The sequence below is a fragment of the Chenopodium album genome, chromosome 27, assembly GCF_948465745.1.
Source record: "Chenopodium album chromosome 27, dcCheAlbu1.1, whole genome shotgun sequence".
Taxonomy (NCBI): domain Eukaryota; kingdom Viridiplantae; phylum Streptophyta; class Magnoliopsida; order Caryophyllales; family Amaranthaceae; genus Chenopodium; species Chenopodium album.
In genome coordinates this window covers 33,417,266-33,444,385 of record NC_137860.1, presented here as the reverse complement: position 1 = coordinate 33,444,385, position 27,120 = coordinate 33,417,266, and the positions used below count along the sequence as shown (strand labels likewise).

General features: G+C 36.0%; 3 protein-coding genes, 2 non-coding genes and 1 pseudogene across 5 annotated transcripts; 1 reads left to right on the top strand and 5 right to left on the bottom strand.

Annotated features, from left to right (window-relative positions):
• Positions 1 to 972: 972 nt before the first annotated feature.
• On the bottom strand, positions 973 to 3,980 carry LOC145619538 (LEAF RUST 10 DISEASE-RESISTANCE LOCUS RECEPTOR-LIKE PROTEIN KINASE-like 1.1). Its single transcript, XM_081674251.1, has 4 exons — positions 3,176 to 3,980; positions 2,674 to 2,700; positions 2,309 to 2,554; positions 973 to 2,141 (listed from the first exon to the last, which is right to left on the bottom strand). The coding sequence occupies exons 1-4, from the start codon at positions 3,978 to 3,980 to the stop codon at positions 1,150 to 1,152; spliced, it is 2,070 nt and encodes a 689-aa protein (XP_081530377.1). The 3' UTR covers positions 973 to 1,149.
• Positions 3,981 to 5,610: 1,630 nt separating this feature from the next.
• Positions 5,611 to 5,698, bottom strand: LOC145621788 (small nucleolar RNA snoR114). Its single transcript, XR_014108585.1, has one exon. It is a non-coding gene; the product is annotated as a small nucleolar RNA snoR114 (small nucleolar RNA).
• A 14-nt stretch (positions 5,699 to 5,712) lies between these two features.
• Positions 5,713 to 5,783, bottom strand: TRNAG-GCC (transfer RNA glycine (anticodon GCC)). Its single transcript has one exon. It is a non-coding gene; the product is annotated as a tRNA-Gly (tRNA).
• Positions 5,784 to 7,858: 2,075 nt separating this feature from the next.
• Positions 7,859 to 10,211, bottom strand: LOC145619536 (putative pentatricopeptide repeat-containing protein At3g47840 pseudogene; annotated as a pseudogene).
• A 398-nt stretch (positions 10,212 to 10,609) lies between these two features.
• On the bottom strand, positions 10,610 to 15,452 carry LOC145619401 (LEAF RUST 10 DISEASE-RESISTANCE LOCUS RECEPTOR-LIKE PROTEIN KINASE-like 1.2). Its single transcript, XM_081674086.1, has 4 exons — positions 12,599 to 15,452; positions 12,290 to 12,322; positions 11,940 to 12,170; positions 10,610 to 11,857 (listed from the first exon to the last, which is right to left on the bottom strand). The coding sequence occupies exons 1-4, from the start codon at positions 13,401 to 13,403 to the stop codon at positions 10,782 to 10,784; spliced, it is 2,145 nt and encodes a 714-aa protein (XP_081530212.1). The 5' UTR covers positions 13,404 to 15,452; the 3' UTR covers positions 10,610 to 10,781.
• A 2,244-nt stretch (positions 15,453 to 17,696) lies between these two features.
• LOC145619504 (outer envelope protein 64, mitochondrial-like) lies at positions 17,697 to 27,013 on the top strand. Its single transcript, XM_081674207.1, has 13 exons — positions 17,697 to 18,227; positions 18,340 to 18,492; positions 19,307 to 19,431; positions 20,150 to 20,275; positions 20,388 to 20,567; positions 21,192 to 21,336; positions 22,251 to 22,419; positions 23,616 to 23,750; positions 23,841 to 24,041; positions 25,210 to 25,337; positions 25,582 to 25,633; positions 26,019 to 26,088; positions 26,673 to 27,013. Exons 1-13 carry the CDS (start codon positions 17,983 to 17,985, stop codon positions 26,753 to 26,755), a joined length of 1,812 nt encoding a protein of 603 aa, XP_081530333.1. The 5' UTR covers positions 17,697 to 17,982; the 3' UTR covers positions 26,756 to 27,013.
• Positions 27,014 to 27,120: the final 107 nt, after the last annotated feature.

Sequence of the window (27,120 nt, the reverse complement as noted above, 5' to 3'; positions counted from 1 at the left end):
TGAAATACAATCACAACAAAAAAAAAATTAGTAAAACCTAGGTTTCATACTCTTTTTTGAACCAAATACGAACAAAACCACTTATTCTTTCGAATTTCAATCTTGTTTTTTTGAATTTTGTAGTGATTGAACAATTTTTATTGATAATTTGCCTCAAATTCGTAGAAATTTTGGGTTTGAAAAAAATAGATCAATGGGTTTAGAAAGAGAAAATGGGTAAGGAGAGAGAAAATGAAATGAAATGATGATTTGAATTTTTTTTTTTTTTTAATCTATAGGTGGGTAAAAAGTGTGGTTACTATTTAGTTACTACACAATTATAGAAAATGGGGTTGTAGGGTTTGTTTATATATTGTTTAGGGGTGGGGGTGTAGGGATAGATAGCTACACTAGAGTCTAGGAGTATATAATTACACATATGTTGAGGAATATTTGGGCCTCATCCACCGGCCATCATTATTCAAACGCCCAAAAAGGTACTCATAAGTGTTTTTTTTGATTTAAATTACAAATAAAAAAGAATAATCTCTTACAAAATTGCATTTTTATGAAATTTTACAACAATCTTCTAGCTAGGAACTTTTTTTTTCTTCTTACATGTTAACCAAACACAAATAATCTATAATATATGTAGCCCAAATTAAAATTAGAATAATCAATTCTACAATGAGATGATACAATTTGACTTTATGCACTATTTTGATGGCAGAACTCGCGTTCCAGTGACATAACTTGCTTTAATTTCGTTTTGTGATTTCGTGGTAAAGGGCCTTTTCAAGTTGGGAGGGTGATTAGGGTGGATGATAAGGTAGCAAAGCAGGTAATTATAAGATGATTTGTGACAAAATTTGTGTTTTATATAAGGTGATTGTTGACAAATTTTCCTATCTATAAAAATTAATCTTAATTCAAATAATGTTTAGCCTTTATAATCTATCTCTGCCTTTCTAATAACACTTCAAAAACCTATCATTTATCTTCCGAATCCCATATATTGTGTTTCCATTGCCAAAATCTTCAAAGATTCACCAAAATTTAGCAAAAAGGCGCACCAACCATAATACAATCATATTATGTTGAGCAATTTTCTGCACCCAATATATAGTTGATCAATTTTTTAAAAAAAAAAAAAAAAAGTCTCTGAACAATTTACTTGCTGCTGCTTGATATAGTAGATCCACTGATCCATTTATCTATCACAGAGATCGGCGAAGACAGAATTAGCTGATGATTGCTTAACAGCTTTGCATGATCATCTTCTGTAGGGGAAGGCAATGGTGTGTTACCAATATGCATTTTCACAACTTCCTCTGCAGCATCATGTACCATTTCTTCTGCCTGCAATGCTTCATAATCCGCGCTTTCAATCTTCTTGAGAGCCTCTAAAACCTCATCCATTGACGGCCTGAATTCTCTATCATGCTGCAGACACTGGAACGCGAGTTCTGCCACCAAAATAGTCATCCTTCTAACCTTGAAATTTGATGCAAACCCGAGCTGTGGGTCTACTAACTCATCGAATGCACAACATTGTATTCTGTTCATTGCGTAGTTAGACAAGTTGATCTCAAGTCTATGCCTGTCCATATCAATTGCAGGCAGAGAAGATACTAGTTCGATGAGGACTACTCCGAAGCTGTAAACATCACTCTTATTTGTCAGCTGATAACACTGGTGATATTCTGGGTCTAAGTACCCTGGAGTCCCCTGTGGTGCTGTTGACACATGAGTTTTATCTGTCGGGAAGAGTCTAGAAAGCCCGAAATCAGCAACTTTGACACTGAAGTTGCTGTCTAGGAGAATGTTGTTAGTCTTTACATCGCGGTGTATGATGTCTGTAGCATGGAGATAAGAGAGTGCAGTGGCTGTTTCGATTGCAATTCTTAGTCGAACAGGCCATGGAAGGAATCCTGATTTTGTGTTTTCACCGTCCAAGTGATCAGCTACGGTTCCATTTTCCACGTACTCGTATACAAGGAGAAGTTCCCTGCTATGAGGAGAAGTGCAGCCGTGGAGTAACACAAGGTTTTTGTGTTTCAGATCAGTGAGTATTTGAATTTCATTCATAAACTGTTCTAATCTTTTGTAGTTCTTCTCATAAAGGCGCTTTACTGCTACTTCTCTTCCATCATTTAGCTTCCCTACATGCAAATTTCATTGCAATATATGTTTAAGGGTCAGTTCTTTTCAACTTAAAACACGAGTTACAAGAAAATAAATTTAAACAAGGAAAAACAAGTTCTTTGGTGAAATGACCGAAAACTTAAGGATGTTCTGTTTGGGATAACTGATGTAAATTCATGCTTACCATAATAAACAGTTCCAAAGCCACCACTGCCAAGTTCGTTAGCTTGATCAAAATTTCCAGTGGCCTCTACAAGTTGAGTATAGGAGAAGAGTGGCACACCATAGAATTTGCTTCCAAATTCGAGGTCTGATGCATTACTGTCAAGAGAGGTACTCCGGGTTCTGAAAATCGAGTGACCAGACTTTTTCTTCTGGTACCAGATGGCTATGCATAATACTACAAGAACAAGTACACCTCCTCCAATGCCTGATCATTGGTTAGTAAGGTTATGTCAGTTAATTTATAGGATCCAGCAGCTAAATTCTTATCAAGGTATAGAGTTGAAAAAATGGAATTTTGCTAATACAGAGAAAACATTGAATTACCAATACCAATTTTCAGCCTTTTCTTCTCTGCAAAAAAGCGAATGGAATGTCAATGTGGTGGTGATATAGAGCTATGTATAAAGTATTGCTAAATGAATATAAACATGTTTAAAAAAAAACTCGCAAGAAAAGTGCTGGTATAAGTATTATAACCTCATTGATGTCCTCATATCAATCATATAACCTGGCTTGGGATTATGCAAACATATACAAGTATGAAAGAAAGACATAATGTTCTAATTCCCCACTCAAACCCATTACTACGAGTCAATTAAATAGTCTAAAATTATCTGTCGATTAAAGTGCAACACTAAAAAATTAAAAAAATAAAATAAAAGACAGAGGGATCATATAAATTTGGTAAAGGCTTAGATCATTGTTCAGACTCTAAAATTGCAGTACAATTACAATGATATGGTTGTTGCAGATTGGCTAGTACTAATTTTTATTAGTAATGCATGCTTACAACAAATATTGGGTGGCAGGATGTTTTGAAACTGACCTGATTTAGAGCAATGGAGTTGATGAGGTCCATCACGGCAATAACACACAAACTGATCTGAAGTTTGATCATCTGACGATCCACATCTGCCACCAGACTTCTCACACTTGGAACATGCTGTGAAGTTTGCGCGGTACTTCATCTCAATCTGCCACCTGTTTGAGCCACTCGTAAAAAGTGAGCCACTATTTAAACTTTTGGTTACCTCATGGAAATCTCTCTCAGGCACCGGGACAATAATATTGTTCTGACACGAACACGACTCATTTTCTCTGCTAATATCTGATGGGCTGTCAGAGTAATAAACCAAATGAATGGACTGATCACCAAAGTTGGAGCAGTTAAAAGACTTAGATTGATATTTGGAGCAGCTACTGTTAGAGCAGCCATAAAATAGGCTGATGTTCCTATATTCAACGGTTGGTTTCAGAGTCGAAAACACAGTTGAACTGCTTGTGTGGTTTATATGACAATATTTAAACACACTTTCTAGGGAAACAACCATGGTGTGGGACGACGTATTGATGCTTATCAGTTCATAGTATAAGGATCCGTTTTGAGTTCCATGCATCGTAGTTCGATTATTCAAATCACATTTGAGCCTGAAGTCCGAGATCCCACAGAACTTTAGCCGCCTATTATCTCCCCAAAACGGGTACGTAATGTTTTGTATACCCCCGCATGAGTAAGACAAATCTGATGAGCATGCTGCATATTTATCATTTTCGCCATTTGACAACGAAATGGCTAAGAAAATGATCAAATTTATCAAGGGAAAGTGTAAGAAGAAGAAATACGAAGCCATATTTCTTTAATAACAAATTTATGAGATTCTTGTGTATATACAAAAATTTCATGCGTATAATTGAACCATCAAGTATTGAATGTCATTATTATTCTTTAACGTGATAAACAAGAGCTGACTTTGAGACTTGACTTGATTTCTCAAGTCTTTCAACGTTCAAGCCCAAAACTTTGAGCGCCGCCCTTGATAACCGATGTTCACACTATTGTATGGCTTAGAAAATATGGCGTTTTTTTCGTGACATTTCTCGAACTGCTTTTTAATTTTTTTAATTTCTTTTTTTAAAAAAAAAATTGGTCCTTGTAGGAAATTATTCATATTAGAATAACTCTAAAGGGGTGTTTGGTTCAAGCATATTAGGTATAACCGTATAAGGTATGGGTTTGGAATGACCAAAACCCATACCTTGTGTTTGTTTCCTGAAATTTCATTTTTCAAACCCATACCTCAATCCCCCAAGGTATGGGTTTTATAAACCCAAGGGGGAGGTGGGTATGGCTCATACCCATACCTTTGGGTTTAAAATTAAAAGGAAAACTATCATTCCTAAATAAAAATCAAACACATAAAGTCAAGTATCAAGTTCCAACCCCATACCACCCAGGTTTCACTGCCCATTCCAAACCCATACCATTGTTTGAACTAAACGCCCCCTAATAGTTGTAGCTAGCTAGAGACTTACAATTAGCTTACCATGTCATATCTCATGATCCTCATCAAAACTATATGACAAAGATTGAAAGAAGCAAGTAGATATCTCAACATTTCTCTTACTTTTATATTTGTTATATGCAAAATAACACTTCTCTTCTATTCATAGGTGAGTTTGTTTATGAACTAGTTATACGTTTTCTGTAAGGTTATTTTTCAAAAAAAAAAAAAAAATTGTCCCTTCATATTATCCTATGATATAAATTCGAAGTACTGTACAGGTTAATACATCACATAATTTAAGAGGACTAACTATTATTGACATATTATATTATACTCCGTACTAAAGTCCTGCCTATTGGCCTTGACCTTACATATCATTAAAGTCAACCCAGTATTTTACGCCAACTTTTCCACATTTTTTGAGTTGAATCTCTATTTTTTTCCAAGTAGTCAATTCTTTGACCAGAGGATAACATATTATTCGTGACATCCTACTCTTTTTCCATCACATATGTTGTGATTCCTTGAATACGTGGGCTTCTTCCACCGACCATTATTTTGGTACCTCGTATCATGCTTAATTATGCCATACAACTATACAAGTATTCTGTAAATGTTTGTTTGGTTGACAATAAAAATATACTCAATGTATAGAGGTATACATAGAAGTTTTTGTTTCAATTTTGAAAGCCCCTAAATTTGTGTATCTAGAGGTATAAAACTATAGCATATTGGAATAAATTTCTGAAAAAAATATTCTTACACAAGAAGTACAAGAATGATGAATATATCATCTTATTGTTTGAATGTTAAGAAACAAAAGCATGTAATGATATGTTGACAGTATAAATTTTTTGTTCAACCAATAAGAGTCTCAGATGAAAAAAACAAATAAATAAAAACTTTTTATCAATAAAGATCCAATCCCAAATTATTGAACCTTTTCTTAAAAAATAAAAAGAAATAAATAATAACCAAGCTCAGATGCGCACATATTCAATCTGGAGTCAGATGAATTGTGGCGGACCCAGCTGCCACAGAGAGCGCAGAGTTCATCACTGCTTGAATTATCAGTTTGTGCACCAGCCGGGAATCGAACCCGGGTCTGTACCGTGGCAGGGTACTATTCTACCACTAGACCACTGGTGCTTGTTGATTATTGAGAATATATATTTAATATTGAACCTTTATTTTTTGTCTAGTTGTCTGTCTATAACGAAGTCAAGAAGAAAATGATGTTACATGGTCACTTGCTACGTATAGAGTTTAAAACTTTGATGACTACTCCGTCTTGAAATTAGGGGTGCTAATTATATGCGATGAGTTTGAGTTTAGGTATTTTTTTTTGACTATTTAACATTTTCAGATAAGTTCGAGTTGAGTCGATTACTTTAAAAGTGAGTTATTTAGACATTTTGCTTTTAACTTTTAATAGTTGTTGATGACGAATTTATCGAGTTTCTTGTGGATTTCAAATTGGGTTTTGACTAACTCAACTCAACTAAAGCCGAATTTTGACCGATTTAGATTCGAGTAGTTCACATGTTGTCACGACTTTTTTTCAAGAGGAAATGTTACAGCCTTAATTGAAAGGTTTTATTTTAATTTTTTTAATTGAAAGGAAAGAGGACTTGATAACCTCAACCTCACGTCCTCACATACGGAGTACTATTGCCTATTGTTGCCATTGTTGGTGCTTCCAATAGTGAACAAGTATTGAAGTATTTGAGTAATTCAACAGTTACCAAAGCAACTGTAGTCCCATGTAGGCTACAAGATTAGCAAGGCACGTCTATTTAAGATGAATTGGCAAGGTTTAGGGAAGCCCTTGCGCGAGCATCAAACGATGAAACGAACAACAGAGGACAACAAACTCTAATTCACAACTGTCGGCTGTCTAAGTGCTCAGGGTTTAGCTTTCTGCGCATCATTAATCATTATTTAATCCTGAGGTGATCACAGAAGCTTTGGATACAAATTTTCAGTGTTCTTATTAAGGCATTCAAAAGAAAGAACGAAATATGTTAAAGTAAACTGTGTACATTATGTTAGCAAGGAGGCAACCTTAAGTCCTTAACAATGAAAATGAACACAGAGATGGTCAAGTTGACTATCATTCACGGTATATTAAAGCTATTTTCCCTTATTTAGAAGAATTGATCTCTTTCTAAAACAGATATAAGCAAGTTACCAAGTTCAGGAAGAGAAACTACTCCAATCACTGATCTGTTCTGTTCTGTACAGCATCATAATACAGCTCTGATAGTTCCAAGCCTCCAATTCCGACCTAGAAAAAAAAAACACAGAAAAGAGTAGGCAAAGGTTGATAATCATGAAGATCAAAAATCGGTAACTCAGGAACAATTTCTGCACAAATTATTCAGCAATCAGAGTTGCCTTAGTTAAACTATTATCATAATTACAACAAACCAAGAAATTTGCAAGCTTATTCTCATTTTTTTATCTCAGTCTCATGTTTGTAAAAGTCAAATAAAAAGTTCATAACCCAATTGACTAATAAACCTCCATATTTCCACAAAAGAATTCAAAATTATACCCAAAATTTTTAGTTTGATGATTCCAGAACTTAATTTCAACAAGGTCTCATAGGGATTAGGACTATATTTATTGTTGCATCTGCACAGAGGGTTATTTAAACAAATTTCTGATTGGGAATTAGGAATTAAACAAGCCCTGCAACCTCCGGTACTGAAGTTCTCATAATCTCATTGTTATGTGCTGAGGGAAGGAATCAGACGGAATTATATTCACGGCAATGAGAGAACCTGACATTGAGGAAGCTTGTCTTCAGCTTTTATCCTTTTCTCATCTTCATCATCATCTTCATTCCTTGATAAGTACAGGATTGAATAAAGCCGGCAGAGTAAAATGGGGAAGCAAAGGAGCATGGATTGCACACGTCTTCAAGAGTCCCAACTCTTCTACAGGTATGCTTGGAAACTGACTGAAAATCCTAGTGCAGAAAAGATGCATGTCAACTTCAAAAGAATCACAAATCATAGATTTCCACGGAACAGTAAAATAAATGCAGTATTACCAAAATTTTCAGTTCTGTACTGCTGTTCTAGAATGGCATAAATCTTCCAAATATCTCTTTCTTGGCCAGACAATATGATTAGAATTGCTTCCAATCCAACTCCCCGCACACAGACCCCTGATTTAACAGTGGTATTTCAACTATGATGCGCTTGTGCCTCGAGGAACCTTGTTAAGACCCAAGAGTGACTGCAAGTCTACAAGAACATACATCTCATGTTCTCAATTGGAATTTTTCAAGTGATCAAACCAAGATGAACTCCCTTTTAAATTTATGTGGCTTGCAGAAGGGAATCATCCTCCTGATCAAGTACATCTACACCAGACATCAGCAAATCCAGGACATTGTAAATATGATCACCACCTGGATGTGATTTATCCCCAGAAACAAATGTAGAGACCTCGTCTCTAACCTTAATCCATGATGATCCTGCATCTTTCACTACCCCTTTAGATCTCATCAGCTTTCTGATATCCGCTGCCTCTCTCCACCTTCCCTTTGCAGAGTAAATGTTAGCTAAAGTAGTAAGTGTCCCAGCACAACTGGGATTGTGTTCAAGAATCCTTTCTGCAGCATGTCTGGCACGTTCAACATCACCATGAATTTTACATGCTCTCAGAAAGGTTGACCAGATAACATCATCAACTTCATATGACATGGAATTGATCATGTTCTCAGCTTCTGTTAGCCTTCCAGCTCTGCATAAGAGGTCAACCATGCAGCCATAATGTTCTTTAGTGGGACTAATCTGAAATTTCTGGCTCATAGAATTAAAATAAGAATAACCCAGATCTACAAGTCCTGCATGGCTACAAGCAGAAAGAACTCCAATGTATGTCACAGCATCTGGCCTCAAACCAGCTTGCAGCATTTTATCGAACAAATCTAAAGCTTCTAGACTGTCACCATGTTCAGCAAATCCATTTACCATGGAAGTCCACGACACAACATCATCCTTGCTTGTTCCATTGTATATCTCTGAGGCATCCTTTATGCTTCCACATTTGGAATACATAGTAATCAGCGCACTTTGTATCAAAGATGTATGTTTTAATCCAACTTTCAATACATGAGCATGTACTTGTCTACCTTGCTCAAGTATTGCCATACTACCAGAGACGCTCAACATACTAGCAAAAGCAAATTCTGTAGGTTTTGGCCCTTCCCTCCTCATCCATGAGAAATAATCAAACGCTTCCTTGCCATATCCAGCTTGAGAATATCCTGTAATTATGCTGCTCCATGAAACAATATCTTTGCTAGTCATACAATCAAAAATCAAAGATGCTGATTTTAACTGCCCACATCTCGAATACAATGTCATGACTGAATTTGCAACAGATAGAGCATTTAAGGAACCAGCTCTCATGACATGAGCATGTAATTGTTCACCCCAGATAATTCTACCAAGATGGGCACAAGCAGTAATTACTGCAGCAAATGTGTATTCATTAGGCCTCACCTCGGAATCTCTTAATCGCTTAAACTGCTGAACGGCAACCTCTTCTTTACCCATCTGAACATAGGAAGTGATGAGTGAAGTCCATCCAACCACATCAGGGATAGTCATTCTTCCAAACAAGCACATACCATAATCCAACTTCCCACATTTGTTGTACATTGTAGCAAGAGTATTGACCACATAAGAGCCTAAATCAAAACCCTTCTTTAATGCCTGTGTATGAATTTCCTTGCCATGTTCCAGATCACATATATCAGCACAAGCCTTCAATGCAATGGCAAAACTATATGCATCACAGTGCAAACCGGAGCGCCACATTTCAGAAAAATACAGCAACCCTTCCTTACAATAACCAGCCTTAACCAGTCCTGTTATGATAGCAGTCCATGAAACTACATTCTTTTCTGGCATCTCATCGAAAACCTGACAACTCTCTGAAATATAGCCAGACTTAGCATACATGTCCAAAAGTGAACTCCCCACAAACACAGAATTAACAAGACCATTCTTAACACAAACCCCATGCAACAATCTCCCATTAATTAAACTACTATTAAGTCCACAAGCTTTCAGAGCTAAACTAAGTACAAAGGGGTCCATTCTAATAGACGGGTCAACCCACATTCTTGAAAACAAATTCAAACCCTCGTCATAGTTCGATGCATTGACATACCCAGATATCACGTTGGTCCAAGAAACCACATCTCTTTGCGGCATTTCGTCGAACAGTTTGCGTGCATCTTCCATACGACCAGTTTTCACTAACTCTTTAATCTTAAAATTACATTCTAACACATCTGGGATCTTGTTTGATTGTAGTGATGGATTAATTTGCGTTTTTATAATTGGGGATTCGAGCAAATCAGCAGTAGAATTGGCTATTCTTGTGAAGTATCCCCTGAAATGGGTTCTTGTGAACGTAATCATAGAACCCACTTTGAAGACAGAAAAACTACAACCTCCGGTTCCGGACGGTGGTTCCGGCCGACTGACCGACGGCGGCTGAGATAGTGTGAAGGAAGAGAGTGAGACTGGACTTTTGGTTATGTTTCAAGCCCTGTCTTTTTGTTGTTTCCTTTGCAACTTGACAGAGCTGGAAATCCATATTATACAAACCCGAATGGGCTAGTGTGTAAATTAACCCGACTCGAACCGAACTCAAATAAAATATTATGTGTCTTGATGAATCTGGTAACTTATTTTGTTTGAGGTAAAATGACTAATTGAGGTTTGACTATTAACCGAATATGGACTTTTGGTTAAACACGAATATGAAAATAAGATAGTGGAGTTTGGTTGATTAAAGGTGAATATGAAAAAAAAAATGGTAGAATTTTGATCAATAAGACTTTTATTTGGAGACGGATGGGATAATATGTATGTAAATAAATATAACATGAAAAATTTAAACAAATTCTATGTAATTCAAGTAAAACAGAAACAAAATAGGCTCGATTTGTACAACATGTTTGTATATACTTCGAACTACGTTCAAAAATACATATACTTCGTACTATATAGTACACCAGACTACCGGAGTTGCATAGAAACAATTCCTTTAATTTACAACCATCATATAGTAGCTGATACGAAGTATATTAGAAGGAAAGGAAACAAAATGTGCAGCTTACTTGCTGGAGCTAGATGTAGTGGAACTACCAACCCATTTAATCATAACAGAAATCGGGGAAGATGAATATGCCCGATGATTACTGTTTAACAGTTGTGCATAATCATCCTCCATGGCTGTAGGTCCTGGATCACTATTCTGAGCAGCAATCTGAGCCTTCTCTTCTGCCTTTGACGCTTCACAGACTTCAACATTAGTATCATCAGCCATCTCTTCAGCTGTTGATGCTTTATCATCCACGAAGCCAACATAATTTGCCATTTCTTCTGCCTGCAGAGCTTCATAATCAGCACCTTCAATACTCTTGAGAACCTTTAAAACCTCATCCATTGACGGCCTGAGTTCCTTGTCATGTTGCAGGCACTGGAACGCAAGCTCTGCTACCGATACAGTCATTCTCCTAACCTTGAAATCTAGTGCAAACCCAAGTTGTGGGTCCACTAACTCATCAAATGCACAACGTTGAATCCTGTTCAATGCATAGTTGAACAAGTTTATCTCATGTTCAGGCCTATCCATGTCTATTGCAGGCAAAGAGGAAATGAGCTCAATGAGGACTACTCCAAAGCTGTAAACATCACTTTTATCTGTCAGCTTATAACATTGGTGATACGCAGGGTCTAGATACCCAGGAGTCCCCTGTGGAGCTGTTGACACATGAGTTACATCGGTCGGAAAGAGTCTAGAAAGCCCGAAATCAGCAACTTTGACACTGAAGTTGCAGTCAAGGAGAATGTTGTTAGTTTTGACATCACGGTGTATGATATCAGAAGCATGGAGGTAAGAGAGCGCAGTGGCTGTTTCTATTCCAATTCTCAGCCGAACAGGCCATGGAAGATATCCTGATTTTGTGTTTCTACCATACAGGTGATCAGCTACTGTGCCATTTTTCACATACTCGTAAACAAGTAGTAGTTCTCTGCAATGCTGGGAAGTGCAGCCATAGAGTGACACAAGGTTTTGATGTCTCAAAAGGGTCAGTATTTGAATTTCGTTCATAAACTGCTCAAGCCTTTTGTAGCTCTTCTCATAAAGGCGTTTTACAGCAACTTCCCTCCCATCTTTTAGTTTCCCTACAATGCAAAACTTTTGATTAGTTGATTTGAGTTTGGAGATGTCTTGTTTAGGATTGAAGAGATGCAAGGTCAAGCTTACCATGATAAACTATTCCAAAGCCACCACGGCCAAGTTCTTTAGATTGATCAAAATTAGCAGTGGCTTCTACAAGCTCACTGTAAGAGAAGAGTGATACACCAAAGTACATGCTTCCCTTTTCAAGTTCTGATGCACTACAGTCAAGGGAAGCACTCTGGGTTAAACATTTGAGCTTCTTACGGTGCCAGAAGCCTATGATTGCTATGAACACAAGCAAAGCTCCTCCAATGCCTGATATCAATCGAGGTCATGTGAGAACTAATTTGCAGGACAGTTGCACTAAATTCTTAAAATGTAATGCAAGTAATTCAACAAGATGGACTTGGATAAATGAGAAAAATGATACTTACCTAGTCCCAGAATCAGTCCCAACTTTTCCTTTACTGCAACGATAAAGAATTGTCAGTTTTGCTACATAAATATGCTTATTGCCGTTAAAACAGACCATGAGAACTCAGTAGAGAACAGTGCTTATGGTTGAAGCCCTGAAATTGGTTTTTATGTATGCAAATTGGATAATATTTACTATAATAATAATGAGATAACCAACAAAAATATAGAAGAAAAGAAATAACTTCATGAAACTGCAAAATAAGTAGAACTCAACAGCAAGAAGCTAAAAATAATAAGTTTCTTACGGTGGGAGATGTTATGAGGACTATCTGGAGTTGGTTTAGAGCACACTAGTGGATGGGATTTGTCCCGACAATGGCACAAAAACTGATCTGAAGACAATTCCTCTGATGATCCGCATCTGCCACCAGACTCCTCACACTTGGAACAGGCCAAGTCTACCGAGTATTTCGTCTTAACTTCCACCTTCTTTAAGATATTCAGAAGTGAGGCTTTTGGGCTTCTGAGTTCATCTAACCCACTCTTATCCACCAGAAACTTGACAGTGTTATTGTGTGGACACGGCTTACCTATCGTACTGTTGTTTGATGAATCATCAAACCAATAAGCAAGACCTTTTGAACCATCATCTTTGAAACAACGAAAAGACTTGGTGAGATATCGAGAGGCATTTAAATTGACACAACCATAGGTTATACTTATATTCCTATAGCTGCCGCAGGGCTTCAAAGTGGGAAACAGTTCTACTTTACTCAAATCTCTCAAATAACAACGTTCAAGCAGGGCACTTTGAGAAAAAGTCACGGTACGGGAAGATGCATTAATGCCAAGCACTCTTAATCCAAGGTATGCGAATTGGAAAACGTTCATAGTAGTGTACTCATAAGTCTTACTACAAGTGAGCCCGAAGTCTGGCATCCCACAGAACGGGGGCCTATCACCTCCCCAGAACGGATACCCTATTTTTCTTATCTTCCCGCATGAGTATAGCTTAGAGCACGCGTCATAGCTTGTATTATCACCATTTGACAGTGGAATTGCTAAGAAGAGGCAGAAGGCTAGAAAGAAACAGGAAGCCATATTTCTAATGGAAATGTGTTTCATGGACATAAAAATGGCAAATTCTAGTATACACTTTATATACAGAAATTCATGGCTTTATTTATCATGAAATGTTGCATGCTAGAATGGTAAATAGAAAACGAACGCAAAGAAAGGAGCAAAACCATTCTCAAAGCCTCACAGGAGTGGACAAGCTAGACTAGAATTAGGACTTGATCATTCAACTTAAAGCCAAACTTCAGATGGTGCCAAACTTATGTACCTTAAAATTCCTATTTTCACATTGTACAATATATATAGGACGAGTATGATTACTTGTCAATTACGGAAACTAGCAGCAGAGAAGAAAAGGATGGGACCAAACAGGTCCAAGTGGAAACTCATCTATAAAACTGATAGCGTAGTCCGACCATCCCAAAATAATTGTCCGAGTTTTTTTAACTCTCATAATTAAAGATATGACATTCTACTGATAACTGAATATCCTACGCTCTTTATAATTCAATTTACATAAGGATATTGGATAATAATTTAGTAAATGTGACAACTTTTTTTAAATATTCCAACTATCCTTGAATAATAACCAGATCATCTAAGTACTACTATGCTCTACTAGTCACTCCCTTTGTTTCCCTCCATTTCATATGAAGTTATTACAGAGTAGAAGTAATTGATCATACGATTTATATTAAAATTTTATATTAAGAAATAATAATGCATTGGTTTTTTTAATATACAAATACTTCGTGCATTGATATCTTATGTGACAAATAAAATAGAATAAACAGAGTATTATTATAGGATAGGAATATAGAAATATTATGTGCCTCAAGTTTTCTTAAATTTCCAGATACTCATTGATTATTAAAAGAACTACTATAGCCATTTTCTCACGCCACTTCACCCCATAAATTAGTTCAACTTGATTTTGATGTCTTGAATTTTCCAACCAATCCATTATATGACATGTCAATGTGAGTTTCTACTGTTTTTTTTCCCCATTTTGCTTTGGTCCCGAAATTGTAGTGTTTCTTCATAATTTAGGTTTTTGTTTGCTAAGAAAAAACAGACTAAATGAAATAATTTAATACACTATTCGACAGTGAAATTATTTCTACTTATATTATACTACATAAGAATATGTAGACAGGCAAAAAAACTTTATTAGTTATATTATGAAATGGTCAGAAATCTTGCTCTAAGTCATCTTAGAAGTGGAAGACCCTTCCAGCAATCAACACGGTATTGAAATTGTGGGACAGTGTGGAAGTATCCAAAGCTTGGCAATACATGATTGATCAATCATTTTCGCGTACTACGTCTGCTGATGTAATCCATTCTATCTACTTCCGTAAAAGATACGAAATGGGTATTAATTTCTAAGGATCTTACCAAGTATGGCTAAATGACTCACATATAAGCGATAACAGGCACTCAATAAACTATGAAAAGTAGTTAGCTAGTTTACAGTTTTTTAACATCTTCTAATTTGAAATGACAAGGCAACTTACCATACCAATCTGTCCTTCCACTCCCAAATTGTTTAGCAATCGTAACACTATTTCTACTTTCCCACGATTTACATTCCTAAAATAAGTTGTTTGCATTTACTAGTTTCCTTCCATGACTCAAAGCTCAAAATTATTCTAAAGACTTAATGTACAAATCACTCCATGTCTACAACTTAACAACTTCTGCTAATAGTCCCAATGCATACACACATATACGATGTCTAAAACACAATGATTTTGCATATTGACGGTTGATAAACATAACATGTACACCAAGGGAAAGTGTATTCGCGCCTACAAGTGGAAGCCATGTACCACTTACAGTCACACACTGCCTTGGGTATGTTCTTTAGGTCCACCCCAGTGTATAATAGAATATGCATAATCATGGGATTAAAGAATTATAACATAATCACCACCAAACCCAATCCTCGGTACAACATAAAGAACCATCAGCAGCCCAAATTAGTCTAAATAATATAATTTGTATAATCATAAATTCATAATGGTAATCAAATTATTAAGCAATAAGCCGAAATCATTAACAACCCCTAAATTTTCTAATTATACCCTATTGAACCATCAACAGATCAAATCAATCTATTATAAACCCATGAAAAAAAAACAGATGGGGGTTTCAATTTCAGCATGACCATACCAAACAATCAAACATCATAAGCACAAATACTAAACAATAATACAAGTAAAATACTGATAAATTACTTCAAAATCATGGAAATACAAACCAACTAAAGCTACTGCATAAAATTATGAGAAATGGAATGATAAATTGTCTTTAATTGAAAACCCCATTATGAAAATTTACCCATGAATCGATGGAATGTTTACTTCGTCTTCTTCTGAGATAGGTAGCCATGGTGCCGCACTACCGCGTGTACCCTCAATCTCCCGCGCTCCATTCTAGGTTGCCAACGTTGGTGTTGGCCGTTGGGGCTGTTGCTTGATGAACTGAAACGGTGGTCATTTGCCCGCTCTTTTGTGTTTTGTTTTTAATTTTGTTTGACAAAGGTGAAAGGTGATCTACTACTTACCATGCTAAACTTGGTTTAGTAGTAAGGATTGAACCCCGAGCCTCACTAGAAGCACTTTGAGTGTGGAGGTCCCCGATCTCTTACCCTTCTCTCTCATTCTTAAAGTATTTGACCTGTAATGAGATTTTATGCATTTTGTATTATGGAGCGCGAGTATGTATTTATGTTGAATTGTACAAAGTATAAAATATTGCGTAGTACCTTACTCCCTCCGTTTTTAGATACTTGCTCCACTATTCCTTATTTGAAATGCTTTTATAATATTTGATTAATTTCTCTCACCTAGTAGTAGACCCAACATATATTCTCTATCCTCCAATTCTTTCCCCTACTTTTGCTTTCTACAATTTTTTATTCTTCCACCAACCCCACTACCTCAATATTTTATTACTTTCTCCAAATTATCTTAAAGCTCCGCGCATGGAGAAATGGATGAAGTATTTAAAACCAGAGGGAGTATAAAATAATTCATACACCACAATATCATTTTTGTAAGGAAAAACATTAGGATGGGATATTATTAATGCAAATCAGCCTCCGCCAAAGCATTAAGCTTTTGCAGAATGACATTCATACAAACATGCTCTAAATTACCCTAGTATCCCACCTAGCCACAAGGAGTTAACAAGCTTCTTATTATGGCATGAATAATGAATTCAACTCCCATTGTTTTTGTAAGTGCAACAATAGACTTGATTCTTGAACATAATTTTAAGCATTTTATTTGACTTTGGTAAAAGGATATAAGTAGGGTATATTGGTCAATTACCATCCAAAAACATACTAAAAAAGGAAAGAAATAAGTTTGTTGCGAGTAAATTGAACCACCCAAAAAAAGAAATTGTTGCGAGTAAATTGAACCGGAGGTAGTATTTAAAATTATAAAAAAGAGACGGCGAGTGAATATAGATATAATTTTAAAGAAGACAGTGAGTAAATATAGATATAATTTTAAAGAAAACCGTGACTGAATTATACTTGCGTAGTTTCACCAAAGCTACAACCCTTGTAGCTCCACAATGATAAGCTACTAAGCTAACTCCAACTATTTGAAAAATTGCAAGCACAGACCTATTTATAACCATTGTAGATGCTCTTAGGAATTAGTACTAATGATCTGTTCTGATATACTAAACTAAGCTGATCTGAACTGAATTGAATTGATGTGGCTAAACCAAATTGTTTATGAGAGAAGGAAATTAGGAACTGAACTTAAGCTCAAAAGAATAGGCCTTAAAAATAAACATTTAATACGTAGTATCTTTTCTTATTTGGTATTAATTTGTGATTACATAATACAATCGCACGTAAATCCATGTAATTAGGGTGCGTTTTATTCACATGATTTTTACTTATCTGAACTTACCTAAACTTATTTGATTTTATCTGAACTTATTTGATCTTATATGAACTTATTAACCCTTATTAGAATTTATTTTAGAGCTTATTGATCTGAACATATTTTCCTTGAAATAAGTGAAAATAATAAGGTGAATAGAACTAAACCTCAATATTATATTTTCATTAGTTTTTTCTATTTGTATGCACGTTTTCTGTATGGCTGGCTGACACACACAAAAATACTGATTCGGTAACCACTGACTGACCGAGTAACCCCGATCACACAATATGCCCTTTGTGCTCTAAATATAAAACTCTTAGGACCTTGTGTATCATTTTCTAATTTTTTTTTTTTTTTTTATTTTTTTTTTTAAAAAAAAAAACAAAAAAAAAAAAACTATTCCAACACAAGATTCGAAGCATTTGGGGCAACGAAATCAGCTACAGCTTCCACATTCCTATGATCAACACCTCCTCCTTTCAACTCTACATCCACCGTCCACTACAACTGGCCCCACCAACCATCTTCATCCTACCGCTGTAAACCCCTCAGCCCTCACTCACCAAACCTTCCCATTTCTCCCTCTTTCTCTCTCCTAAAACCCTTGTTAAACCTTGAACAGCAATCAACCTCTACGACTTCTAACTTCAAACCCCCACCATCTTCCTCCCCCCCAAAACCCCAGATAAATTTAAGATCTTCAATCAAATTAAACCCTAACAATGGCGGATTCCCTCAAAACCAGCTTATCAAATAACCCTAAAGTTTGGATTTTGATCGGTATTGGTGTTGCAGGGATCGCAGTAGTTGTTTCTAGAGAGAGGATTAGAAGAAGAGAGAAGAAGTTTCTAGAAAGAGAGGATTTTGGCGCTTTTGTTGAGCGATTTGAGCTTCTCCCTTATCCTCAACCGCCGCCTCCTGCTGCTCCTTTGCCTCTCCATGGCCTCACCTTCGCCGTCAAGGACATGTTCGTCATTTCCCATTTCCCATTTTGCATTTTTTTTTTTCGTGATTTTTGCTAATTTAATTTATGAAATGGGGTTGTTTGGAAGGGTGTGATTGTGTGTGTGATGGTGCAGATTTGAGATAAAGGGGCAAATAACGGGGTTCGGAAACCCAGATTGGAAGAAAACGCATGATGAAGCAGAGAAAACAGCAATTGTGATTACAAACTTGTTGAAGAAGGGAGCTACTTGTGTGGGGTCCACTGTTTTGGATGAACTCTCATTTGGGTACTCTATCTATCTGATACTTCTGTCTTCATTTGAATTTTTATTTCTTGGACTTTTTGTTTGGAAATTTGGATTTAAATTGCTGTATTATGGTATGATCTGGTTGATGGGTTTGTCATTTTTGGATTTAATTTGCATACATTGTCTTTAATTTGAGAGTAGAATCCAACTGTAAGTTGGGTTTATGATCGGAATCTCTCGAATACTATGCGTGAGAGTAGTGATCATACTTGGGGCATTGTGAGACATTGTTGAACTTGAACTGCACTTGTTTTAGTGAGAACTGAGAAGTGATTGGATACTTTCTTAGTTTCTAAATTATAGGCCACATTTGATTAGGGGTGTAAGGAATGGAGTGAAAATAGCATGACTATCCATCCAATGTGAGATCATTTAAATTTTGACTTGCTCTATTTAGACTGTTATTTTATTTCTGTATAATTAGAAATGTGGCTAATAATTTGTGGTCGAGGAAGTATATTGGACTCTTGGGTCTTGTTTGGTTGCTTGGGTTTTTGGGTTCTATTCTAATGCAGTATATGCAGTAGGTTCTAAGTTTCTAACTATCTGTGCATGTCATTGGTGGTAATTGGTTTGCCATATTTTTGGATGAAACTCTTGCGTGGTTTAATTCCTGGTCAGGTTAATGGTTTATTAATGAAATTAGTCAGTTGGACACTAATATTTGTAGCCCAGTGATAATTGTTCATAATGTAGCTCTTTAAATGCCATTGTTTGATTTGTTTCTGATTTGGTACTTTTCGCTTACTGATGGGAAAAAGTTTGTTGAGGTAAAGCAGTGTTTTCTTTTCAGGATTACTGGCGAAAATGTGCATTATGGAACTCCAATCAATCCGTCGACACCACATCATATTCCTGGGGGGTCTTCCAGTGGCTCAGCTGTAGCGGTTGCTGCAATGCTGGTTGATTTTTCTCTTGGTACGTGGCCTTTTCAACTCATCATGTATTTATAGAGCTTTATTATGGAGTATATAATTGGAAAGATGGCTATGCCCCATAACTGAGGTGTCTTCTAAATTTGAAAATATAGATGTGAAAGAATTATGAAGGCATCAAATGGCAAATTTATAGTTTGTTCTGCAACTACTTATTGATCTTTTCTTCTCTCTGGACATATATTGTGCATTTTGAGCAGGTGTTGTTACATTCAATGATCAGTATTTGTAGAGGCACATTTACTATGTGTTGGTGCCTTTGTGGTTTACTTAGATTCTCAGTAACTTTTGGTGTGGATTGTGGAGTCACTGGAGTATTATTGAGTTTTGTAAAGCATTTAATATGATCATATAATTTGATTTTCACTAGAAACAGCTAATTGCTGGTTATTTTGAACTTGTGATCAATCAAGTAATTCAGCAAAAGTAGTACTTTTTCTACTTCCTCCGCTTCTTTTTAGTTGCAACACTTTCCTATTTTGAAAATTATTAATTACTTGCAACACTTTCCATTTTTAACATTTCTTTCTCTCTATCTCTCCTACCCACATGGGTCCCTTTTATATTTCTTTCTATCTCTCTCCTCTTCAAAAATTGCCTAGGAGACCGCGAAAATAAAAGTGTTGCAACTAAAAAAAACGGAGGAAGTATAATATTAAGTTGGATATCTTCTCAATGATCTGACGAATCTAATGGTTCAGGTACTGATACAATTGGGTGTATAAGAATTCCAGCATCACTGTGTGGTGTGTTTGGATTTCGCCCATCTCATGGGGCTGTATGTATGGATGGAGTCCTGCCAAATTCTCAAAGTCTAGATACTATCGGTATTGAACTACTCTGCACTTAATCAATTTACTATACCCCCTTGCCCCCTCCCGTCCTCCCTTTGTTTCAACAATCCTTATAGTGTAAATCTTGGCTAATGCTATTATTCAGGATTGTTTGCCAGGGATCCCTCTGTTTTACATCGCGTTGGGCATGTTTTGCTCCAGTTAAAGACTGAGCCCAGGAGGTCAAGGCGCTTTGTAGTTGCAGATGATCTCTTTGAACTTTCAAAAGCTTCAAAGCCTAAGACATCACATTTTGTGAAGCAGATGACAGAAAAGCTATCTGGATGTAAGTCTCATTGTATGTTTTTTAAATAATGTTCGGAATGTTAAGAACTACACTGCGAATACAGCATTGCCAACCCATTTTTTTTTTGTGTAATGGTGGTTTTCTCCATCTCTTCTCTCCTTAAAAATAACACATACAATGATTTTTTCTTCCTAAGGAACTGCATAGAAATACCTCTATATCTTCCTATGAACGTAGAAATTACAAGATCTTCTAATCTTACTAAATATGAAAACTATTATAACACATATAAATTAATTAGGAAAAAATGTAAATATATTTCCTGATAAAACTCCTGAACAAGTCATTGGCTTCCTACCATCCTACATTTCTGCCAAGTACCTATGTACTCCAAGGTTTCTAATTTAATGTCAAATAGTAATATTGACGTACACGTGTGGATGTGTGGCTAGTAGTTGGGTTGCAACCCAACACATAAAGCTTTCTTCTTCTTCTGTACCGAGTTAAGTTTGAATGCCATTGGTATAATGTATATGAGAATACTTGTGTGATGATTTGATGAATTGATGGTGCACTGGTTCCATGTCAAAATAAAAGGAGATTATTATTATTATTATTTTATTTTATTATTGTAATTATGGCTCTATTTCATTGACTGTGCAGACCAGAGCCCCAAGTATGTAAATATTGGCCAATTTATTGCCTCAAATGTTGCAAGTTTGAAAGCCTTTTGTGAAGAGTCTTCAATTGTTCAAAGTGGAGTAGGAGCTCTCAAAGCTCTTTCATCGGTTATGGTTTTACTTAATAGGTATCCTCTTGGAAAGCTCTTCTTTAATTTACTAATGTTTGGGAGTTGGGACAAAGGGAGTATAAATAAGCTTTGAGGGCATGAAAATTCAGACCATTGAAGCCCTTGGCTCACCAGGGGAATTCCTAATGTAATATTCCCTTTTGTATATGAGTGATACCTTCTTGGTGTTTTTTTTTAACGAGTAACGAATATAAGAGTGTATACTAATACATACCAAAATGAATATAATTCCCTGCCTTTCATTTGCTTTATTTGGTGAATACTCTCCTAGCACTGTTGAGCACCACTGATACCACTTGCTTTCTAAACTGAGAGGCTGGTGTAATTTAATGTGGTTTAAAGAGTATTGAAAAGAAAAATAAAGACTTATTATGAAATTTATATGGATGGGATGGAGCGACCCTATGAAGCAAGTTGTATTTGATGGTTTCCAGATTTGTTTTACAGCGAAGGAGTTTATTTTGTGCAATGCTATTGTCTTTTGTTCCCCAATCTTTCATGGTGTATATGCTTAGGGTTATTAAATTTAGCTATTATAATTGCTCTTTCTTTTTAGTTTAACTTCTATAAATTGCTGAATTCAATTCTAGAGACTTTGCCTAATGTTAAAATATATATCTTTCTCTGTATCTTTCTTGCTTTTTTAGCCGGCAGAATACTTATGAAATGTACATTTAATAAACCAGATATGAGTTTACTTCGCTCAAAAATCTTGGTCTGCTGAATTAAGCTTGATTTTCTAAGTGGTTCCCCTTATTCCTTGCATGCTTGGAAAATAAAGGTGATTACATTTACACTAGATTGTTATGGTTTCTGTGGTGATTTGTTTCTCATGGCTTGTAGGTGCTGTATTTATGACGTGTTCTTGATTTTTGTATTTTTTTCTGACCTGCATTTAAAATGCCTATCAGATATGAGTTCAAAACAAATCATGGAGAATGGATCACATCAGTGAAACCAAAGTTGGGGGATAATGTATCTGGACGTATTCGTACGGCAATCGATTCAATGCCCGAGGATGTAAAAGTTTTGTATAAAGTCAGGGCCGAATTGCGTGCTGCGTTGCAGGACCTCTTAAAGGTATATTCAGCTGTTTATTAAGTTGTGTTGAATGTGACTTAAATGACCCATTTTCCAGGGCTTTAGAAGGATGAACAATCCTTTTCCCCTTATTCCTTGCATGTGTGAAATAATGGTGACTTAAATGATCCAGGTCCCAAGTCAATAATAAGGATGAATAGTCCTGTTTTCCCTTATTCCCTGTTTGCTTTTAAAATTATGATGTTTGAGTTGTGTTGAATGCGACTTAAATGACCCATTTTCCAGGCCTGTATGAGGATGAACAGTCCTTTTATTCCTGCTTGTTCAATCACTTCAATGTATCAGAACTGCCGCTCCAGGCAACCTGAAGATGTACCTTATCAGATGTAATTTTGTGCAGCTTGTTTTGAAGTACCTTTTTTTTTTTTTTTTTTTTTTGGTTTGGGAGGGGGGGGGGGGGGGGGAGGGGGAGGGGGACTTCTTTTAGGTCTTCAGAAATGAGATATTGGGATGTATTAGATCTTATGCATGTTTGATCACTCCATGGTGTTGTAACACAATTTTAATGTTAGAGATTTTAAAGGAAAACAATTATGCTTGCTTATAAGGTATGGATTATAATTTAGAGGAAGTAGCAGCATAGGTTTCTTCCTTAATGACATCTTAGATTGAGGCATCTTAATCTGAATTTTTGGATTTTCTTGTCCAGTTATTGGACATATCGTTGTGTGATTGGGTACTTAGGAGTAATGACTGCTTGATAGAATGTGTAAGCCCACATTAGTAATGAACATCTAGGTTGGACAATGACCATAACAGAGATTGTTTTCTTCAAGCTTCTGTGCAGATATTATGCTTTCTTAATCTGGGCAATTCTAATGTTTATTTCAGAATGAAACTGGAAAATAAATATGCCATAGTGGATGTATGGATTGGAACGTTTAAGGTTGAGCTGATTATTATGATTAGGAATAAGTTGTCTAAACTTATGTTCATGTTCTATCTGTGGTTCTGTTGGAGTTGAAGAAGTTGGACCATATCTTGTTTGTTGGCTAGTATATTATTCTACTCTGATTATGTGCACCAGATCTTTAGGTGGTGTACCCTTAGATTTTTTTTTTCTTTTTTCCTCTCTCATTCAGTGCGTGTGTGCGTGTGTGTGTGGGGGGGGGGAGTTTCTTGGTAAAGCTGTATCTATTGTGTTAAATCTTCTTTTTTTATCTTTTTTTTCTCAGGTAGATGGAATTCTTGTTCTTCCAACAATAGTTGATCCTCCAATAAAACGCAACTCAAGAAAAGGTCTGTCTTCTGAGTTTAATGATCGAGCACTATTCTTATCCAGCATATCAAGCATGTCTGGGTGCTGTCAGGTATTGAACAATCAGGCTGAGTTTTGGGGGTTAATTTATGGGGATTTATCTGCTTATTCTTGTAGAAGTCACATGCTGTTCTGCTGCCAGGTTACTGTTCCGCTGGGAGAGCATGATGGTCTTCCAACTTCTATTTCATTGATCGCATTTCATGGATCTGATAAGTTTCTGCTCGATACTGTGTTGGATTGCTATTCAACACTTAAAGAACAAGTGAGACTTGCATTCGAGTCCAAGCCATTGCCAGATACCAATGGTCACTTGGATGCTTCTGAACTGCTGAAAGAGAAGGTTAGCTTGTTGAAAATGCTGGTAATGTTAGGTTTGTGAAAGCTTACTAATTGTGTTCATAACAAAGCAAAGCAATGCAATGATTGATCCCTTTTCTTGCAACACTATTCCAGAGCTTATAGTAGAGCTTCCTGTGAATTACTGCTCTCATCTGATTCAGGAATGTTGTTTTACTTGGTAGCAGTAAAACATACTTCCTCCGTCTCTTTAGTTGCATCACTTTAAAAATTGTGGACTCCTAGGCAATTTTAGGAGATGAGAGGGATAGAGAGAAAGACAAGATTGGACCTATGTGATAGGAGAGAGATAGAGAGAGAATATTGACAAAGGAAAGTGGGTGCACCTAAATTGAAACTTCCCTTTTTAGTAAGCGATGCATTTAAAAAAAAAAAGCGGAAGAAAAAAGTAAAAAATTTAGAGTGTTTGAGATTGTGTGAAAGGCCAAATGTACAGTACCTTGGATAAGGAAGATGCTACTTCCTCTATAATTGAACAAGGTGGACTTGAGTTTGGAGATGCCAGTCGCTCCATACTTACCATAAAACAATGTCATGCTTTCCTTTTTTATTCCTTAACCGACACTATTGAAGTATTTGTGTGATGACTGTGATTCTTCATTAATTGGGTCTTTAACTAGATAATAATTAGGTTGAATTGTACTTGTATAAAACATTCTTTTATGAGCTGTGATTTATCACTTCACTCTAAGAGCAGGTGCATCCTAATATTGAATACTTCTGGTCCCTGCCACCCAAAATAGCAGTACTATCTTTGTGTTTTCATTCCCCTTGGGCAATCACAATTCATAAGAAAGCGATTTAGATTTCCTTGCTATCTATCTACTGATTGGGCTGTGACTTCTTGAGGTTAGTAATGCTGTTGTCAGGTTATAAAAATCGTGAAATCTCTATAGTCTAAGTTTCTAGCATATATCTTCCCTTGATATCAAGTTTAGTGCCGGTTGCTACAATGTTGAATTAAAAGTTTTTAGTAGTTGGGTGATTGATTACTCATTAGAATATCCAAACTTTGAGTCGTGAGAAACAATTATTAGCTCGTGATTGTTGGACTTCATCGTATTTCTTCTTATGTTGGAGCTTCTTTTTGATAATTTTCTAATTGTTTAGAGATATACAAATTACTGTCTCACTGTCCAATCTTTCTCCAGGGTAATGCTGCATACAAGGGGAAACAATGGAATAAGGCTGTCAACTATTACACTGAAGCTGTAAAGCTGAATGGGACTAATGCAACGTACTATTGCAATCGAGCAGCTGCATACTTGGAGCTGGGATGGTAAATATTTTTTTTCTTTTTATTCGGTTTCCCTGACAATGTTGAATTCTTTATTACAATGATAGATCATTTCTGCCTTCCCTTTGATGCACTGTGTTTTGTATATCCAATATTTGAGAAATCAACTTCTGAGAGTTTCAAGAATATAAGGAAATCCACTTAAATCACCCCCCCCCCAAAAATAAATAAATAAATAGATAAATAATGTGATGTAATTAAATCAGTTTTCTGTACGTTTGTGTAGCTTCCAGCAAGCCGAGGATGATTGCACCAAAGCTATATCACTAAGTAAAAAGGTGAGAAATCTTTCTCCCTAAATTTCAAAACACTCGGCTCTTTAATTTGATCACAAGTTGCTGTTTTTTTTCTTCTCATAATCTGCTTCTGCATTGTTTTGGTGCTGCATTTAGTGTTCCTAGTTGTTTTGGTGCTGCATTTAGTGTTCCTAGATATATTAAAACAGAAGCTATAAATAGTGTAAGAGCTTAACTTTCTTCCCCAAAAAAAAAATCTTGTATATAGAAGAAGTTATAAACAGTATAAGAGCTTTACTTGTGGGAAAAATCTTTCGATAAGGCAAGCCATCACATTATTGTAAATTGTTATCATTCTGAAGGTGACTTTATCTTCATTTGTATTTTGGTTTTGTAGATAGCTTTTGATTTATAATTTATGTTGCAGAATGTGAAGGCATATTTGAGAAGAGGGACTGCTAGAGAGTCACTTCTTCGATATAAGGAAGCTGCTGAAGGTAGTGCTTGAATTCTTGTTCTACTTTTCAATCTATTAAATGCTGCTAATATAATCGTTTAATCTTAGTGAGTGGAGGGACTGGATCTTCCTTCGTTGAATGTTATTTTCCTTTATGTATTTAACCGCCGACCTTCTTTATGATTCTTAATTACATTGGGTGTAGCTGCCGTCCGTTGTGATTTCCAAGCCTAAAACATTAGTACAAGTATAAAATTCTTCTTACTTTCCCCTTTTCAGTTACTTTCAGGGTGAGTACCCTGTAACAATTTAGTTGGATTATCTTGGGATAACCAATTGGGTAAATGCTAGATCACGACAATTGGTTGATACTGCATCATCAACATAATTGTTGCTGTCGTCATCTATTGCTAATTAACGAGACTGATGTAATCATATGGCTCTAGTTAATCCTTATTCTTCCCAAATTCTTAAATCATATGTTAAGTATTCCTCTAGTATCCTCTAAACCAAATTTATCTGAACACTGAACTTTAACTTCACTGTTATATAACTTATTGTTATAACTTTACTGATCAATGCTAAGTGTATATTCCTCTATCACAATCATTGTTGTATTTACAGACTACAAGCATGCACATGTTCTTGAGCCACATAACAAGGTCGCCAATCTTGGAGAGAAGCGGTTGAAGAAGCTCATGAGTTAAAACAGGATTTCACAAGTCGGTTTTTGCTAATTCTACTTCCAGCGGAAGGCAAACAATGAGGAAATAAAGGCTAGTAAAAGAGGGAGAGCATGGCATATATACATTTAGATCATAGATATATTTTCTTTTCTTTTAATCTGTGTATAGAAATTTTGGCACTATGATGAATGATGCAACATTCTTGCACAAGTTTTGCGGCGAAATATTAATTTTTGAGAGGTAGGTTACTTGTTTAGCTGCTTTCAAAATTAATGGACATACTCTTATCAGTCTTATGTACATGTTGACTGAAGAAATGAACATATGTGTTCAGTGAATTGATTTATTTTTAAATGTGGCCAATCTTTTGTTCTAGTGGAAAGATA

Excerpts from the sequence above, each read along its gene's own strand:
- LOC145619538 (XM_081674251.1), bottom strand. The coding sequence starts at position 3,980 with ATGGCTTCGTATTTCTTCTTCTTACACTTTCCCTTGATAAATTTGATC. Across the intron at positions 2,555-2,673 it reads AAGGCTGAAAATTGGTATTG|GCATTGGAGGAGGTGTACTT; the intron begins GTAATTCAATGT and ends ACCAATGATCAG. Across the intron at positions 2,142-2,308 it reads CTTTGGAACTGTTTATTATG|GGAAGCTAAATGATGGAAGA; the intron begins GTAAGCATGAAT and ends ATTTGCATGTAG.
- LOC145619401 (XM_081674086.1), bottom strand. The coding sequence starts at position 13,403 with ATGTCCATGAAACACATTTCCATTAGAAATATGGCTTCCTGTTTCTTT. Across the intron at positions 12,171-12,289 it reads GGGACTGATTCTGGGACTAG|GCATTGGAGGAGCTTTGCTT; the intron begins GTAAGTATCATT and ends GATTGATATCAG. Across the intron at positions 11,858-11,939 it reads CTTTGGAATAGTTTATCATG|GGAAACTAAAAGATGGGAGG; the intron begins GTAAGCTTGACC and ends TTTGCATTGTAG.
- LOC145619504 (XM_081674207.1), top strand. The coding sequence starts at position 17,983 with ATGGCGGATTCCCTCAAAACCAGCTTATCAAATAACCCTAAAGTTTGG. Across the intron at positions 21,337-22,250 it reads GTTATGGTTTTACTTAATAG|ATATGAGTTCAAAACAAATC; the intron begins GTATCCTCTTGG and ends AATGCCTATCAG. Across the intron at positions 25,338-25,581 it reads GCATACTTGGAGCTGGGATG|CTTCCAGCAAGCCGAGGATG; the intron begins GTAAATATTTTT and ends ACGTTTGTGTAG.